At 43.9% G+C, this 19,326-nt stretch overlaps 1 protein-coding gene and 1 long non-coding RNA gene across 2 annotated transcripts in view; both read right to left on the bottom strand.

Moving 5' to 3' along the window:
• RNF220 (ring finger protein 220) overlaps positions 1–19,326 on the bottom strand; it is a 383,799-nt gene that overhangs the window by 126,161 nt on the left and 238,312 nt on the right. Inside the window, exon 4 of the mRNA XM_084852730.1 lies at positions 9,495–9,624. Within this exon, the coding sequence (XP_084708856.1) occupies positions 9,495–9,624 (130 nt within the window). The remainder of the gene's footprint in view (positions 1–9,494; positions 9,625–19,326) is intronic.
• Positions 13,156–18,620, bottom strand: LOC146348273 (uncharacterized). The gene is made up of 3 exons (XR_014790583.1): positions 18,540–18,620; positions 18,295–18,339; positions 13,156–15,984 (listed from the first exon to the last, which is right to left on the bottom strand). It is a non-coding gene; the product is annotated as an uncharacterized LOC146348273 (long non-coding RNA).

The following is a 19,326-nucleotide window of genomic DNA, read 5'->3' on the forward strand; positions in this document are numbered from 1 at the left end:
ACCCACTCTGCCCTTCACCAGGGCTCGTGCTGTTAGCTTACCTGTTCAATCATATGGTGCATCCATCATCCAAATGTCTAAATGGCTCAGAATCACTGACAAATTTAAAATTACAACCTCTATTAATCTTTCAATACATACGGAGAACAGAGGCTCAGAAGAGTTGCCAGACTCATTTAATGTCATACACTGAGAATGTGGCACAGCTTGAACTTTTGTGTTCCAAGGCCCAGTTCAAGCTCCAACACATTCAGTCTCAGCCGCAAAGTTAGACCTAACTTCAACTCCCAGTAGAGAAAGGTACAACGAACAGTCTCAACAGGTGATGGTCTACAAGCATCCACAAAATTTGAAAGTTAACTATCTCTCCCACCTACCCACTCCAATTTTCACATAGTATTCCCTTCCAAGACTATATTGATTGGACCGTAACAAGACCTCCATCCCTTTGTGCATTTATTTAAACTCCATTGCCAAAGTTATTTTTAGACAGGATTGGCAGGCTGTGACCTGAAAAATGTTCATATACCTTTAAATCCTGCAGTTTAACAATGGGAGACAAGGTAGCTATGGTTTTTCTTCCACCTTTTCTCCTCTCAGCTGCTGTGGCAAGCAAGGCTCCAGGGAAGGAATGGATGGGACAAGCTGCAGCTGCCTTGTCTCCCAGTCCATCAGGGGATTTAAAAGGTATATGAATATTCCTTGGGTTGCAAGTGGGCAACATCATTTCAAGAACACCTCAAGTCTTCACTTGAAAAACCAGTTAGGCTTATGCTATGGAGCGGAAAGGGGAAACTAAAAATCAAGGAACCCTGTGCAGCAACGGACCTATCCTTAAGATCTCCTAGGCATGAATTTATGCCTTGAAACATCGTATCTTGCCAAGCTTCTGTAATGTGCCTTGATTAGGTTACTGGTCTCTTTCCGAAGAAGCTTGTAATAGTTAGTGAGACTGTACTTTGGAAGGAGAGTGTGCTCTATGCAAGGGGACACACAGAAAGCAGCTGCCCTCGCCAAGCTCCTCTTGGTGACAAGAATAAAAAATTACACTACCACAGAATTTATCATGCACCCAATTACAATGTTAATTGGGAAGCCCCAGAAATCAATTAATTCGCAAATTTTTTTCAATTAAAAATTAAGATAAATCATAAAAATGTTTCAAGTAAAGGCCAAACATTATGAACCATCTTATCTCTTCCTATTGGGATGCATTAGCTTTTTTAAAATTAAAAACATAATAATAAAATACTAATAATATCTATCTATATCTATCTATACACACACACACACAGTTTAAAGGCACTTGTGTTGTTGAAAGCTTCGTTGCCCTTGAGTGTCTTTGGCGATGCGCAGGAGGCCTGTCATCAGCAGGACTGGGCTGAAGACAGATAAAAAAGTATCGACCGGTCGGACACACAGCTTCTGCTTTATTGATCAGGCGGGAATTTAACTTGCTGTGCATATCCACAGTGTCAGCAAGGGCCACTGGCGAAATTAAAAGTACCTGGCTTGGAGATGTCGCCATGATACCAGGGGAGGGAGGGGGAGGAGGAATGGGAGAAGAGGGAAGAATGAAAGGATGAAAATTTTAAAAAGCAGATGAGTGGGGTGTGGTGGGGTGGGGGGAGAAATCCAAGAGAAACTGATGAGGAAAAAGTTAGTGAATTGAGGGAGATGAGGGGCCACCTGGGTCTAATTCTCACAGAGAGTAATGCTGGCTAGTCGCTGTCTCTTTAGATCTCTGCTTGGTTGTCAGGTTGCTTTTAAGGTGAGAGATTTACTATGTATTTCAATGGAGCTTTGTAAAAGAAAAAAGACCCTCACTCATAAATGTCTCTAATCTCACTCCCATGAAGCTTGGTAAGACCTGAGTGTTGGTTGCTTTGGAGGCGCCAATGTGCTGCCTGGCCAGTTTATGTCCTTGAGCGTAAATCTACAAGAGCAAGAGGTGAGAGCAGAGACCCTGACATGACATGTGACAATAGGACTTATTGGTGTTTTATGCACTCCATTTCTTCTTCTGGGGGACTAGGAGTACCGCTTGCACACCCCTTAGGGATTGGCCTCTCAGGAGGCTTCTTAAGGCAGCCATTGCAGGGAGGATCAGTCCATTGCTGAATTATCCACACAGCTTTGTGATACCCACTTATGAGCTGCCTGTAGGGGAATTCCTAGAGGATCAGTGCAACCCATGATTACAGTACGGCATAAAACACCATTATTTCAAACTGGAATTTCTTAGTTAAATTCAGGCTTGAGCCCAGTGGTTGCATGGTGTTTGATCTCCTTCTCTCTACTATCCACTGTTATGTCTGCATAAAAAAGGAGGAGGAGGAGGCTGCTGGCAACTGTTATCCAAAAGAAAGCAGGATGATATCATGCAAGGAATGTGCATCTCATCTGTATGGAAGAGCAAAAAGAAAAGAAAAAAAGGAGAAGCTGCCATTTCTGAGGCATACACGCAAATGTCCTCACCCTACAATCACATGATAAGCACACACCTAAGAAAAAACATTTTGAGAGAGTAGGCATGTTCTTACTTTGATTAGAAGTTGGAAATAAGTATAAGTTCCTTTGCTTTTCTGCATAGAATGTTCACAAATTTACAAACCCAAACTCTACTTCCATTTATTTGTTGGCTGGATTTATCTGTGCCTTTCTGCCAACGCGGTCGAGGAAGTTTACAGTGCAATACTACAGCCTTCCCCAACCTGCTGTTCTCCAGATTGTTGGATTACAATCCCCATCATCCCCCAACCATCATAGGAATTGCAGTCGAACACATATGGAGGGAACTAGTTTGGGGAAGGCTGTAATACTACAACAAACAAAAGTTACAGAAGGTAAAATAATAAAAAGTGTAGGTTTCTTTTAAAGAGACCATTGGTGGTCCCTTCAAGGGATGATGGCATGAGTATTCTGGCCTGGCCTTTTTCTCTTTTGCTGTCCCTCACAGCACATAAGTGTTTAAGTAGCCCCTGGGAAATTTGGAATGTATTGGCAGGACATGAGGTAGTGGAGGGGCAGGGGTTGGGGAAGCCTGGGGTGAGGCTATGTTCTGTCCAAAAGTGTACTACATGAACACTGGGAGGAATACAATTACCTCTTTCACGCTTCCTCGTCTGTAACAGTGAATGTCCATGAATTGTCAAAGATTTTGCCACAAACAAAAGGGCTAGAGACTTTTAAATTGGAATCTCAGTCCCAGGATTCTGTTTATCCCCCTACAGAGGACAACTAGACTCCATAGCATGACTGAAGCCTTCCAGATTCCTAGATTCCATGTTTACATTTTTCTACTTTTGTGGGCTACACAGCAAAAGTGGCAAAATCCACTGTATTAATGGGGTAGGGGTGGGGGTGGGGAGAAAATCTCTGGGAGAAAATGTAATTAGGGAGTCTGTAATGGTACAACCATACTATAGAATCCAGTGGTCTTACGCTAAATGGAATATTGAGAATCTCAGCTTGTACCCTAACTTTTGACTCATTAATATAAATAGGAAGGTTCCATTATCTGTTGTGTTACAGAATGACAGATTTTGGTTAGAGAGTAAGAAAACCTCAAAAGATGGAAAATTTTGTACACTTTAGATGTGCTGAATCATTGCAGCTGACACCCACAAGCCACACAGGTGGTGCTAATCCATATGATAGTTGCAAATGAATGTGTAGAATCAGTGCAGGTGACATTCAGTGAGTGTAACAAAACCATCATGCTACCTGGTACCTCTTCTTTAGAGTACCTTCCCTTTCACTTCTGATTCAGCACTAGCACAGATTGGGAGGGAGTGGCAGGGCTTGGCTTCAGATTTTTGTGCCCCCCCTCTTCCAGCAAGAGATGTGCAATGCCTCCCCATAAAAGAGTGTCCCTCTCCCAATGAGAATGCTCATTTCCATCACCCTTAAGTACACCCTCTCACTAGTACCCCAATCACTGGAAAAGTTAAAAGGAAAACTTGGCTGAGCAGGCCTTTAAACATCTATGACCCCTGAACCCTCTAATGTGGTTTTAATTTTTGAGAACCACCCAGAGAGCTTTGGCTATTGGGCAGTATAGAAATGTAATAAATCAATAAATAATAAGAAGAATGTTGGGTGCTGACACTGGCCATGTCTAGACACAGCTTAAATAAACAAATGTTTCAAAAATAAACACGGAAGTGGTACAATCTTGTCCTGTGCATATCAGAAGATTGGAGAGCCATCTGCAAGGAACTGTTTAGAGGTTCCAGAGAATTCTGGAATGGGTGGGGGTGGAGATTAGATGACTGCAGGGTAATCTTTCAGCACAGCGTTTCTATTAATATTTTATCTTCAGTCAAGATATAGAGGTTTGAAGGCTGGCATCTTTATCCCCTCAGTACTCCACCCTGGGGCAATAATTGCCTTGTTCCCCAATCCTAGCCCAGGACTGCACACTGCACCAGCAGCCACTTGGCATTCTGTGGGAGGGAGTGGAAGGGTGGGGAGAGAAAGGGATGCATGCAAATTTTATTTCTGAGCCACTGGCGCTGTTTTAAGTGCCAGGAGCCTTGGAGCCCCTTCTCAGCATTACATATGTAACAGCCTCATTGAACTTGACATGTCAAATTCAGGCCATTTGTGCAAAATCTCCCTTTAATAATACCGTTTCATTTCACTCAAATGAGACTTGAATGCATGTAAAATGGAAAAGGATATTTAAGCGCTAACATTAGGCAGATGTCTTGCCAGAGGCCGATTGAATATATGAGATTTTGAAGTGGTTAACACGATTTCGCTGCTCCCTCTTAGAATATGTCACCTGCCGGGCGTCCACCCACCCCTCCTTTCTCCTTTTTAAGTGAAGGATATAAATTGAAAGAAAACAAAACTACAAGCTTCAGCTTGGAGGGGATTAACTCCGTCCACGCTGGCATGTCCTTTTGAAAAACAAACACGCTTCTATCTTACCCTTTATAGGGCAGTTTAGAATATCTCTACAGACAGGACTGCGGTGGCTTAGTGGTTAAGACGCTGAACTGCAGACTGGAAGGTCGGCAGGTCAGCAGTTCGAGGCCCGAGTGCTGCGTGACGGAGTGAGCTCCCGTCTTCAGTCCCAGCTCCTGCCAACCTAGCAGTTCGAAAGCAAGAAATTGCAAGTAGATAAATAGGTACCGCCTCGGCGGGAAAGGTAACAGCGTTCCGTGCACCTCAGTGTTCAGTCATGCCGGCGGAAGCGTCTTTGGACAGCGCTGGCTCTTCGGCTTAGAAACGGGGATGAGCACTGCACCCTAGAGTCGGACACGACTGGTTGGGGACACCTTTACCTTTTTTACAGACAGGATATGGATATAAAGGCAGCATTTTGTAGCAAGGAAGGTGCTAGTTACTGCTATTAAATTAAGAGTATTGAAAAGGGCCTTGAAGGTAATCCAACTCCCTGCACTGGTAAGATTCCTTCAGTCTAAACCACCCCTGGTGGATGCCCATCCAACTCAGGCACAAAAATGAGTAATGCACACCCAATGAAGGAAGGAGGGGAAAGCTGTTGTAGTGGCTAATTGGCTCTGGCTCCAGAAAGTAAAAGGCCTACATAGGTCAGAAGACAGCTGGGTTTTGCCTCAACCCTGTTTTTCAAAAATTATTTAATATACTGCTAGAGCAGCCTTCCCCAACCTGGTGCCCTCCAGCTGTGGCTACCATGGCCATTGGCTGGGGATGATGGGGTTGTAGTACAATACATCTGGAGCTCACCAGATTGGTGTAGGTTGTACTAGAGCGTTCCTGCATTAGAATACTGCAATGGAACTACAAAGTGAGTAAGTGTTAATTCAGCCAATCACCCAAAGCAAAATTAACAGTAAGTTTCTCAAAATGGAACATACAAACATCCAAGGAGGAAGTTTGGTCACTAAAAATGCATGTCACAGGCTTAAATAAGCTATGGCTGAACTTAGTTTTTCCATGGGATAATTGGGCTTTAACTGAGACATCAGTTATCCTGGGATAGGAATTTACTTGTTCCCATAAGCAAGGGTTGCACCAGAAGTAGACAGAGAGTCAGCGATCCCAGTTAAAATCAGGAACTTTTAACCCTCCTTTCTTTTATTCTGGTATATGAGATCATGGGCTTCTTCACATGGTGCTTTTATCCTGTGATTGAGATTGGTTGCTCACAGAAGTTTGCAAGTACTTTAGATGACACTGTCAACCTCTAGGGCGTCTCCTCAACTAAATGACTGTTATTCCTTTTTTTAAAAGATCGGCGATAATGAGCTATCAAATTAGTGCTTGAGTTCTGCTTGAGTTCCCTCTGTGAAAAAGGAAAAGCCGCAATAAGAGGAGCTAGACCAATGAAACATGGAAGACTCAAATAAGGGGGAAAGGGGGGGGGAAGGGGGGGGAAAGGGGGGGAAAGGGGGAGGAGGAAGCACGTGTAAAGGGAGTCCGTTGTGATTCTGCATTTAAAACGGACGCAGAAAGCCCCCTTTTAAATGCAGGATTTTAGGCTGGTGTAGACATGCTCCATATACATCCGGGGTCCCAGGGTGTGACCTGAAGGCATATGGTAATGCAACCTTACCAAGTCTTTGCCTGGTCAATGTCTGGATGGGGGAATACCCAAGATCCCTTGAGCTCCGTGATGGAAAAAAGGCAAGATATAAATGTAACAAACAAATAAATATCATGTAAACTGCTGAAGGGAAGTGGCAATCCCTGGCAAGTGGCATTTATAGCTCCACTGAGAAACACACCAACTAGTTAAAGACACTAGCAAGGAGGTGTAGCTGTAACACCCTCCAATGCCTTGTTGATGTAGATAAAGGTTGTTACCTCAGAATGATAATCCTGGAATAATTACCCCTAAATCTTCTTCACTGTGTAAGCAAGCCTTTGGGGGCCACAAACCATGGAGCAACCGGTACTTTTCATGAAACACTGGAGTTAAATGCTTCTGAGCAATGTCCAAATCACTCTAAAGCACACAGTGTTCACTGTGGTGCCCTGCTGAGAAGACAAAAAGGGAAATCTCTGTGTGGCTATGACTAGGGTAGACTGCTTTTCTCATCAGTGACCACTGGAGAGTTCTTTTACCTGAATGTTTATTTCATAATGAATACAACAAGCTGTGATGGGGTGCATCTTTTTTTAACGAATATCCTCCCCCTTGGCAAGCAAGGTTCCCAGTCTTCCCAGGATGAGTTACCCATATCGCACTGATAAGCAACAGCTGCCGAGCCATTTTGGTAATGACTGGAGCTTGGCGGGGAGCTATGCTGGGCTCCTGTACTCTGATCCCATCACATTTATATGCCTACATTTTATTTTCAAGTTGATTAGCTTATTTGAAGATGGTTATTAGCTTCCCTTTCTCATTATGGATGGCTTTTGGCTCCCACATTCTTTCCATGTACAGAGTCAAAAACCAGAAGAAGGTGCCACCATCCTGGTTACAAAAAGCATGTCTCCATCCACACCCCTGCCCCCCATCCCTCTCTCTCACACACAGTAGGATTTGTGTTAAAGGAGGCCAAATTCATGTAAGGGATCATGTTCCATGGAAGGGAGCCCTGCACCCCAGTTCTCATGAAGCACAAAAGCAGCATGACATTTAAGGTGGCTTGTTCCCATTGCCATGCTAGGGCAGGATGTGCTAGCAGGCTGATGATTAGCCCCAGGGGCCTGATCTGTAGAGGAGACTGAGCGTTATCTATTGCAGCATGGTAGGAGTCATTAGTTAATAATTAATAAAGACCCTGCTATTGCTCTTCCCCACGCATGCAGCCGGAGCGGGCAAGGGCTAGGAGTGAGCTGTCTCCCCCTTTAACTGCCGTGGTTATTTAAAGGAATAATGCCATTCTTTTTCATTTGTCAGCTGGCCCACAATGGCCCTTGTCAGCCTTTATGATTTAGCGTTTCCTTTCCTTTCCCATTAAACGCCACCTTCCCCCCCACTACCCGCCTCACGCCAGCCACAGGCTGCTCTCGGCCAGCTCCACTCCAAGACTAGCCTTGCTCTTTCCACAGGCTCCTCTGAGCGCTAATTGCTTCTGTTCATTTAAACCTGTTCGTTAATTTGCTGTGGCCCTTTATTAAGTTGGATGCAGCCCAAATTACACCATAAATTATGCGCACAAGGGAACTGGGTGTCGTGTGGGATAAATGGCTTGGCTGTTGCCTTTTTCCCCCTCTTTCCCCACATCTGAGAAGTGGCAGATTCTGGCTCAGTACTGGATACCACACGTGCAACGGATCTGGGAGGTCTTGGGCCAGCCCAGATTCAGTAGGCCTCTCTTTATCCTCTGTAAATGTGCTCCTTACACCTGTGTCCAATAATCCCCCTTGTTTCATTGAGAGAAGACCCCAGGCTAAGCTGGGTTCTCTTTCCAAACCCTGGGGGTGGTCCGTTTAGGTGCTGGGCGGTCCAAAACCTGGTTGTTCCGTGCTTCCTGCTGTTCCCAGCCACCTGATGACATCATCTCACTGCCAACGGCAGCCTGATCTCTTTCTTCACCTTTTAATGACCGGGGAATTCATTAATAATTGAAATAAACACGCTCTCTCCCAAGCTGCAGTTTTATTAAGGGAAGGCCAGGGATCTGCCAACCCTTGGCTGCAGCGATTTCCTAAATAACTGCTAGCAGTTAAAACGCAATTAATTTTTTTTAAAACAGGGGACTTTTGCTGTGCTGGTGAAAGCAGCAGGCAACTAAGCGGCAGCCTCAGGGCAGGTGGCAGCCTCTGGGAAGTGGGCTGGTGGACTCTACCATTCTGTCCACCTGCTTAACCTCTTATCTGCTGCACTAGTGTAGTGAGATGCCTGAGAAAAGGATAGCGTTATTTATAGGTGCCCCATGAAATTGTTTTAAACTGTTTGTATTGTTGTACATCACCCAGAGTGGCTGGGTGCCCGGCCAGATGGGCAATTAAGAAGTTTAATATATAAAAAAATAAAAATAAAAATCTGGAGAGACAGTAATTCCCCACCACCAGCTCTCTACCAATGTTGTTTTTCTGACTGATAATATCACACAGCTTTTATTTTGCAGTCAAGGAAAAGAGGAAAAAAAGGCCCAGAGAGAGGAAGGGAAACCAAGATATTTCTACCCTTTCAATGCACATATACACACCACCCCTGGAGCCTAAGCCAATATGGAACTTACAGGTTAAGAGCTCAACTACATGCTGGAAATTCAGTGAAGCTTTACTGGAAAATCAGTGAACTAATAGGCCCTCCATGTAAAGCCCATAGACAGCAACACAGGCAGGGCTGGCTGAAGAGGGAAGTGTCCCACATTGGCTGATGCTTGTGGCTGAGAACATAAATTCACAAGAAGGGTATATACAGGGAATTTAAATCATCATCATCATCATCCCAATGCACTTGAAAGTAAATAAGGGTATATAAAGAGAGTTTTATAGATTCCTCAAGTAGTATATGCTACACCGGCTATAGAGAGAAGGACCCCAGATTAGCTGATTCTTGGGGCTACACACTGATGCTTGTGGTTACCTGATGACCTTACCTGATGTTCAGCTGTGTTAACTTCTCCAGCTCCTGTTCCATGTGCTCTTGCAGCTCACCCGGGCGAAGCAAGACCTGACAAATGGGGCAGATTGGAGCCTGGCTGTCAAACAGTGTTGCCTTCTTCTTGCCTGTAAGGGAACAGAGGACACAGCTTTAAGTTTTTCAGTCACCCTCAGATCCCTTCATTACCGGGTTCCTACCACTCTCACAGCCTGGAAATGTAAGAAAAAAAATCTACCTAGAAGCATCTGTAGCAAATTTGGTATGGCCTATTACAGGGCTAGGCTCCACCCACTGGTGATTCTGAATCCCTTGTCTGTGTTTCAGGAATCCCCCGTGCCCCCCATGGGCCAGACACTGTTGGTTAGCTCAGCAGAGCTTTCTGCTTACCCAGAAGCCGCTATAACATGCTGTGGTAGTAGCAGGCCTTGGTTTCAGATGAGTCTGAGGCCTTTATAAGCTTGGGTCAGCATGACTTTCGTGGTGGGAGAGATGCTAAGGAAACAGCTTGAAGTAAGGCTTATCACTCTCCTCGTAGCCTCCACATCTTCTATGTCATTAACACGACTATAGGAGGCAATTTAAGGGAGAGTAGGAGCACTTCTAGTGAATAGGATCATCCTCAGGGAATGACTGGGGCGGTGCCCCCATCCCCATACCTGCCAAGAGGGATTCACCAAACCATAACCTTCAAAGGCAGCTCTGCTCACTCTATAGCAGGACCGATCACTACCACTAGACAGAGAGACAGAGAGAACACCATAACCTCTCTGAGGCCTACTTAAAGCTTTGTAGCAGTCTAATGCTACCAATACTAACACACCATCAACCATGGAGAGTGACTTCACACAAGACCATTTTCCTACATGAATATCAGTTCCTTACAGGAAAACTGAATGCACACTGCAGTATGTACACATCTTTATATAACAGGGTGGAATAGGGGCGTGTCTGCACACAGTTTTCCTAGACAGACATTATATCCATGAAGGAAATTCATTTTGCATGAACTAGCCCTGAAAGTGAGAAAGTCCTACAACAGTATATTTTACTCAGCATCAATATTCTAAACCTTCATCCTGTAAATGGCATTGATCGTCCTGGTTGGAACAACCTCAAAAGGAACTAAGCAGAGGCAGAAACACTGTGGTTTTCAAATGGACTCTTCTGTCCTATCGAACTGTAAGTGGGGATTAAGTCATAGCAAATCTCCATGGGCTAAACTAAGGCACCTCTACACAGTCTGATGGAAGAAGAAGAAGAAGAGTTGTGTACTTGAATAATTCCCACGGAGCAGAAGTACAACTGCTGGTGTAAACAAACCTCCAGAGGAGAATTTTGGCATACATATTTCCTTGTAAATGTGAAGTGACTCAAAAAAGACAAAACAACTGCCTTGAATGAAATGTCACTCATACCTGTATTAATTCCAGGTATATATTCTCTCTCTCTCTCTCTCTCTCTCTCTCTCAATAGAAGGGATATTTAAAGAGTCTAATAAACATACAGGTATTATTGCTGCTCCAAGTTACCCTGAGGACTCCCAAGTAGAAGTGTGAAGAATTACTAACCAAAAATGATACTGACCCTATCCTGTTTATTCCTTTGGGAGAAATTAAACTATTCACAAGCACAAAAGATGCTGAGCGCTTCTGAACAAATGGGGACAGTGAATTCTGTAACACTTTGAATCATCTCCAAAAGACGCCCCTGGCCTATCAAGGCACAACTGAATTTTGGTGAAAAGCAGGCAGTAGTTTAGATATCTACCTTTAAGGCCTATGCCCAAGACAATTTCTTTCTCTGCTCAAGAGACTTTATTGTATCCTACATTAGAATAAGCACCCTGCTAACAAAACTATCAGACTTTAAAGCAAACAGCTAGGTTACCATAAACCAGAGAGCCACAGAACTATAAGCACCAGCTCCACAGCTGTGTTAGCTGCTCTGGTCGTCAGAGGGCGTTGCACACTCAGATCTGATGGCTGCTGTTAAGGGAAGCATGTTTTATAGTTTCCTATTGTCATCTAATGTGGAGCGCTCCTGCTGGATTATTTATTTATGTATTAGACATGGATCAAATTGGTTAAATCCGTGAGAGAGGCAGTAATGCACCATAAAGCTGGCTGCGTACAATGTGGCCTTCCAATCAAAAGCCAAAAGGTGCCATTTTATAGCCCCAAGGAAAAAGCAGAGCCCAGTTAAATGAATCCCCTTGAAAGGAATAGACCTTCCCAAAGGATAAAATGTTGGCACAAGCACTTTGCCAGGGCGACATAAATGGGGGTAGGAGGAGGTGTTTTAACAGGAAGGAGGGCAACGACTGAAATAAGTTTGGAAATAACCTTGTCTCATCCTTGCCTTCAAATTATGCATGAGGGAATGCTTCAGGGGAGATGCCGTTCGCCAACTACCTCCTCACTAAGTGCACCATAGAATTAGGATTTCATTCCTTTATACATATTGAGGGCACTGAAATCAGGAGTCCTGATTATAGGCTTATTTCCCTCCTGTAACCCAAAACACTACCTTTCCCTTTCATACCTGAAGAGAGAACCCAGGACTGATGGCTCCCTGCCCTATGGTGACAAACACAGTGTTTGAATCATAACATTTCTGGGGAGCAGTGGGGAGGAAGCTCTTGTATCAGGGTGGAAGGGAAAAGGTCACTCTTCTCCAACTTCTCTCTTGTAATTCAAGCATTGTTAAACTCCCTTCCACACTAAAAACAGAGAGAGAGAATCCCAAACAAAGAATGCTTCCAGATGGAGGGCTCCTAGTGCTACAAATCAAAAGGTATTCTGCAACTATTCTGTCTTTTCCTCCTTGACAGATTTTTTTTTCTGTAAAGGGGAAATACAGGAGGGTTATAAATGGAAGATGATGACATCTGGACTTCTGTAAAATTCCATGTTTGAGGTACAGTGACTGCAGGATGAAAGCCTCACCTGGAAGCACCTTCAGGTTCCTAGCCCCTTGCACACACACCTGCTGTCATCTCTGACCCACATGCTATGGATCTGAAGGAGATTAAGTGGGATCTCTTGCAGTGCTTTCTTGCTCTTTCACACACACAAAGTGCTGCTGCTTTTCAATAACAGCCAGACCTAAACAATCCTCCCACTTTGACTGGGAGGGTGAGCGATCCCAGCTTCCTCTTGGAGCCTTTCCACTTTTGTGTGGTCAAGGTCCAAAATAACCCCAGAAGGTCCCCCACTGCCTGCTATTTATAACTGCAGCCCCATTCGTGTAACAATGCTGGTGTCTGAGTCCTCCCACCTAAAACAAACAGGCAGCCTTTGAGCAAACGGGAAATCCTGCTAGATCCCTGCTGCGGTGTGCATGCTTGGATGGGTAAACATGCAGGGGATCTTGCTGTCCCCTTCTCTCAGCAGTGCAAGGGCATGAAAGGCTCACTTGGGCTGCTTTGCTATCCATCACCACTAGATGTGATCTAGATTGTCACAGCACAATTAACTCAAATGTTTTTCAGCTTTAAGTGCTTTCTGTCCCAATTTCTTCTGGTAGAATTTTCTTCCTTATTTTCCTGGTTCGGGCAATTAAAACAATGTTGTTGGGTTTTTTTGCTTTTTTGAAACAAAGGCAATTGCTTTTTAAAAGAAAACAACAACAACAACAACAACAACACACACTCTAAAAAAAGTGAAAGAGTTTTAATGGTTTGGCCAAAAACTAAATTAATTTCCAAACTGCTGATCATAGGAAAGCCAGCAGGGGGCACTAGTAAAACAAAACTAGTCACAACAATTAGCAAAATCTAACTGGAATAGTAGTAACCCATAAAGATGCCCATAATGTGCTGACCTGAGATCATCTAAATAGACTTTTAAGATCACTTAATTTATGTGACACTGGGAAGAAAAGATTGCTGTTAACTCAATCTCGGAAACAGGACCCATTTCAAGAGTGTACCTCTAACCACAGTATTCGAAGGGCTGCCACAGTGACTCTAATGCTACAAGCCATCTAGATCCCCAAATAAAACCTACTTCCTCACAGAGTCATCTCACATAGTAGAGACTGGGTGCAGTTTTCTGTTTCTTCCCAAATTATGCCTGTTGAAGGGTTCTGATGAAAATGAGAAGGCAGTTGAGAGTGTGATGCCAAGCAACCAACCACACTGCCCAGTCTGTGCCAAGTCTGAGTATACCATAGTGCCATGAGCTCCCACGCCCCCATATTTCAGCCAAGGCTACAGCCTACGCATGGCCCCTTTCAAGCTTTGTTTTTGGCAGCTGTGTTTGTGTTTGCTTGGCCTCCCTGCCTGTCCTTCCCTTCCCTTTGGCCCCTTGTAACTCAGCAGGGTTCATCTCCAGTGTTTACTCTCCTTGGCACGGCTGTTCTTTCCCCTGTAGCCCTTGGCTTGCTAATTCTGCAAAGATGAAAAGGGCCAGCCGTGTCCCTCTCCTGCATGTGCAGACTCCCCTGGGCTCCAAAGAAATGCTTCATTCTAAGTGTTTGAAACTGAATATTTCCTTTCCAGAAAAAAAGGATGTGTGTATCAACACAGAAACTACAAGACCAGCCCTATGAAATCCTTTCACACATCACAGCCCAGGTGGATCTGGATAACAGGAAAAACACACCTGCTATTCTCTCCTGGTAGCCTGTGGGAAGGGAGGCATGGTGGTTATATTACTGTGAACTCAACAGCTTTATCATTTACCCAGGAGTAACCTCTACGTGTGTGAATGTGCCTAGAGTTGTCTCAGGTTATACGAAGACTCTTGCATTGCAGGGCCAGTGGGTCTGTAGCAGTGGCTTTTTCATCCTTCTTGCTGCCACACGCAGCCAGAATTCCAGCCAGGTTGAGATGCAGTATATCGTGTGGATGCCATAATTTCCCCCACCATAAAGCTGCACCTCACAAAAGGTTGGAATGGAAAGTCATAGCAATGCCCTGGGGTGGACTGGTTTATTCTTGATGCATTTTGGAGTAGTTACCCTCACTTTAGTAAGACAGTGGTGGACTAAGTATTTTGAGAGTTTAGTGTACAAACTATAACCATTTGCCTGATACACCTAGGGAGCATCCAAGACATTTAGATTATCATACATTTGAATAACTGCATGCTATACAGCTCAAGTTATAAAGTTAGAAAAGCATATGGCTGTATGTTTGGAAAACAAGAGGTTCTGGATAACACACTCATATAAAGAGGATCCCTCTATCTATGCACATTAAGGATTTGTCTGCATTTCCCCTTTCCCCCCCCCCACAGTGGTTACACATTTATACTGGCCTGTGACTCCAAGTGGAAGCAATGCCAGAGAATGCATATTGCAACTCAGGGCAATTATATGATTGCTCGACTTGGGTTTGAATGGCTGTAGGGACAGTGTCCCCCCACCCCTCCTGTTTTTAAGGTGCAAATACCTTTCAGTTGTTCTTTCCACTCTGTGCCAAAGACAGACTAGTAAGAAATGCTGCAGACACAACCAGTGTATTCACACCTCTGTGGACACCTTGGGTTTTGATGGCTGTGGAAACGGCCATGGAGAGAGCAATCTGCTGTGCTCACACACAGCTTAGAAGGCGGTGCTCCAGGACAAGGGCAATGTGCTTCGGGATGAAAATAAATTTGTAGACACTTCGCATAGAAGCAGTCTGATAGCCAATGTTCTGTGACAACATACCCTTAATTTTCAGTAACTAAGGCTGTTTTCCAGTCAAACAGCAAAGCGAATCAATTTCATTCTCAGTCTCTCACATTTCATAAGCATGTGTCTGAGCTAACAAATGCAACCAAATCATTTACTCTGAAACGCAGAATAAACAAGCAGCCCTCTCTCCATCCCAGAGACCTGTTGCCTGACAGGCTGCATGGGAGCCTAGTGGTAGAAACATAATAGAAATGCTGACACAGCCTCGGGGTCTGTAATCAAGCTCCTGAAGTTTCTGCAGTGATTATTCTCCCATTGGTGATGGGTCCCCGCTGTTATTTCTTTGCTGATAGCAGGTATCTGCTGTGACAAGCCGCCTCTCCTTACAGCTCGGAAAACAATCATATTGAGAAGGACCTTCATTAGTTTTGGTGTGACCCTAGGAGTGAGGCACTGCCAGCTCATGATTGTAACAGGGCATCTACACTGGGCTTTTAATTTTTATTCTAAGCATTTATATCCCCTTGAATAACGTTTTTCCCCTGGGATTAATGACTCATTCAGCATCTGGTGCCTACAAGCCACCCATGCCCTGAGCTAAGCCGGAGGCTCAAAAGAGGGCCAACAAGAGCTGTGTTGTTCAGACTATTCAGTGTCAGCACAGGACTCTTCTGAGCTCCATCGTACCTTCGTCTTCGAGCAATTTTTCCTCTATTCACATTTGGCACCCAAGAATGATCTGAAGTTCCTGTGTAGATGCAAAGTGTAGATGCACTGATCTGCAGTTCCTGAGCACATGTGCTGATCTGGTCTCATGAGGAGATAATTACAGGGCAATTAAGAGGAACTGGTAGAAAGGCGGTCTATAAATTTAATAAAAAAAAACAATTGGTTCAGGTGTCAAAATAATGCACCCAAAATAGCACAGCAATACAGACTTCAGGGTGGGGTGTGTCAAATTTGCCTGATATAAAACTGAGTAAGCCAGATTGCTTGTAAAAACAAATTAGCTATCACCAAATACAATTTAAATACCTTTGAATAAAGAGATATCAAATTGGAAATAATCACAGGGGGCAAAAAACGAAACCCCTTTCTAAGACAGAAATACCTTCTACCTAAAGGATTTCTGAGATTCAGCTTAAGGAACATTTAAGAGCCCACTTGCAGAAGCAAATGATAGTTATTTCTATAAGTCCTCTAGACAACTTGTATCACAGTCTGATTGTGCTTGCAATTTAAAGATCAGACTAGATTTATGCTACTGCATATTTCCTCAACCTATCCTTTCCCGCAAGATTTGAGCAACATAATTGTTGCAATAGGACAATGGAATAAGACTGAGTTAAGATTTGCTTGCCTCTGAAGAAGATAAGTAGTCAAAATGCTTTCAGCAAAAATACACACCACAAATTTCTATTTTTTGAACATCAGTTTGAGGCTTTGGCTCTTAGTTATTTTTTCCTTTCTTAAGTTCTTTTTTTTTCTTTTGTAGTACAAGGCAATGACGGTTAATATGACTAAGCAAGGCAGGAGATGAGGATCAGTGGGAAAGGTGCAAATCGAGAATATAACAAACAATGTTTGTTTGACCACAAATTCCTTCCTTGTTTGGTCTCAAGTACATCACAGAATCCAGTGAATTAAAAGGAGACAAAGGCTACAAAGACTAACCCCTTGTCCTAAGACAGGGTCCTCCATACATTAGCCCATATAATTCAGCCACGTTACCATTTGTGATGGCCCCCTCAGCTACTGTTTTAGAAGGCTAATAGAGAATACAACATAATTTGGCTAAAATTGGTGGGAATCAAGGAGTTGGGATTGTGAATTTCATTGTCCCACCACCACCACTTCCCCCATAATTCAAGCACTGAGCAAATCCTCATATGATAATAGAAGGTGTGTGCACACACAAAACACACACACACACACACACACACTATCCAGAGAGATTAGCTAGTTGTCTGACTTTCTTACGTGAAGAATTATGTATCAGAACCTGTATGCTACTCTTTAGAGCATTTTAGGAATCATGTTTATCCAGATGCCCTGAGAAAACATTGACAACATTTAGATAGTAAGGAGCATAGGGTGGAACTGAACATTACAAGAAACACAGGGCTGCTGCTGAAAATGGCAGCCCATATCAAATTCCCTTTGACAACATCTAGTGCAACTTACTTGGTGTCTTGCTTCTAGTGATGGTGGAGAATCACACAGTGTAATGATGTCAGGACACAGGATCAGTTGTACTAGATATTACGGGGACGGAAAGGGAAGCTTGGCAAAGGGCTATCATTTTTGGTAGTAACTCTGTGTTTCTCATAATGTTTAGTTCCACCCTTATACCGGCTTAAGCAGATCTATTAGAATACAAGTTCCCAGGATTACAATCCTGCATGGCAGCCAGTGAGTTCAGATACAAAGAACTGTGCATCTGCTGTATAGCGTCAACTCCATGGCTCCACCAGCCCAATATTCCATCTCCAGGAAAGTGCCTGATTTCTGCCACAGGGAGCTGATTCTCTTGCTCCTGATTCTAAGCCCACAGCTGCCCATCCTCAGCAAGAGGAAGATGGATTGAGCTGGGCAATAATTTAAGAAACTGAGCGAGTCTGTACATCCAATCACTTTACAAATCAGGAGAAAGGGAGAGAGGAGGAAGGGGGGAAGGGGAAAGAAGTGAAAAGGCCGTGCAGGGAAATGCATCACAATTACTGTCTAGTCTCTAATGAGGGGCCTGTCAGGAGGCTGTCATCCTGCGGAAAGCCACCTACTCAGAGAGATTCAATAAAAAAGTAGCAGAGAGATAAAAAAGAGATATATTTCAACCCCTGCTAATATTCTTTTCATTTGTCCCAGCACAAAATAAGATACTGCACTTAACCAGCTCGGTTAAAATGAAAGGGGGAGGGGGGTTGCGTTGATCAATACCGCTAAAAGCTGGGCGACACAGTGATGGAGTGCAATTTTTTTGTCTGTGCTGAAGCCTAGTAGAGGCCCAGGCTGTGTAATTTATGATTCACACGCACGCCAGCTAACTAGAGGCTGACAAGACAATGAATTCTCGATGAGAAGGAAGAAAGGAAGAAGACACCATGGCACAGATCTGAAAGAAAGAGGCATGCATGCTATTCCATCCTTCTTGAATTGTTCATCTGCAAGCCCACCTGGCCAACCAGCACTGGAGGGAAATCATTGTCTATCCAGCGTCTCTGTGGAAAAGGAATGGGAAAATGGTAACAAAACCTAGATACAGAGACATGAAACTTCCCACACTTACCACCTCATTCTTTGTGAACCCACACAGTAGATCTGCACTATTTTCTAATCCTGAAGAATTCAGAGCTTCAAAGAAAGGCACCAGGTCAGCACTAGTTTGCCAGAGAGTAGCCTGTCCATGAGAAAATCTCACCTTAGCTCCAACTAGTTAGAAACCAGCTTGATTCTTGATCTCAAAGCCATCTTCTAGTAAAGAACTGACCAAGTTCAATGTACAATGGATCACTGCACACCACCCTTTAGGTACATAGTCCAGTCACTTATCTATTAAAGCTGATGACCACTTTGCAAGAGGCACTGACATATCTGAATGATGAGAAAGTGCTTCAAGGAAAGAAACACCAGCTTCCTTCCTAAGCATCCTGGACTTTCCTGAACTGCCTCTGATGGGGCGAGATGAAGCTTCACTTTTGTAAGATAAGTTTCTGCCCTGTCAAAAGGGTGGGTACTTAGGTTATAAAGGGTCTTTACTACAGCTGGGCACTACTCATACAAACCGCAGCAAGACAAAACATAAGAATCCAGAGTAAAAAGAACGTCCAAATGAACTAGGAGAAATTATGGAAGTGAGAATTCAGTGAAAATTCCTTGGAGGTAATCTCTCCAAGGCCAAATGGTGGTCATGGATGGGGTGATAGACAACCCACACTATCTCTTACTGTCATCACCCTCACCCTACACTGTTTCCCTCTTTTTCTGTTTCTTAAGAATAAGAACATAAAAAGAGCCATATTAGATCACACCAAAACCCTATGTGGTCCAGCATTCTGTTCCCCCTGTGGCCAGCCAAATGCCTATCAGCAGAACACGACTGCAACAACACCCTTCTGCTCATGTTCCCTGGGAAATCACACTGAGAGGGATACTGCTTCTGATATTGGAATTACTATATAGCCATCATTAGCAGCAGCCATTGAGAG

The sequence above is a fragment of the Heloderma suspectum genome, chromosome 4 (genome assembly GCF_057233095.1).
Source record: "Heloderma suspectum isolate Gila_16-S chromosome 4, 16-S_ref, whole genome shotgun sequence".
NCBI classification, from domain to species: Eukaryota; Metazoa; Chordata; class Lepidosauria; order Squamata; family Helodermatidae; genus Heloderma; species Heloderma suspectum.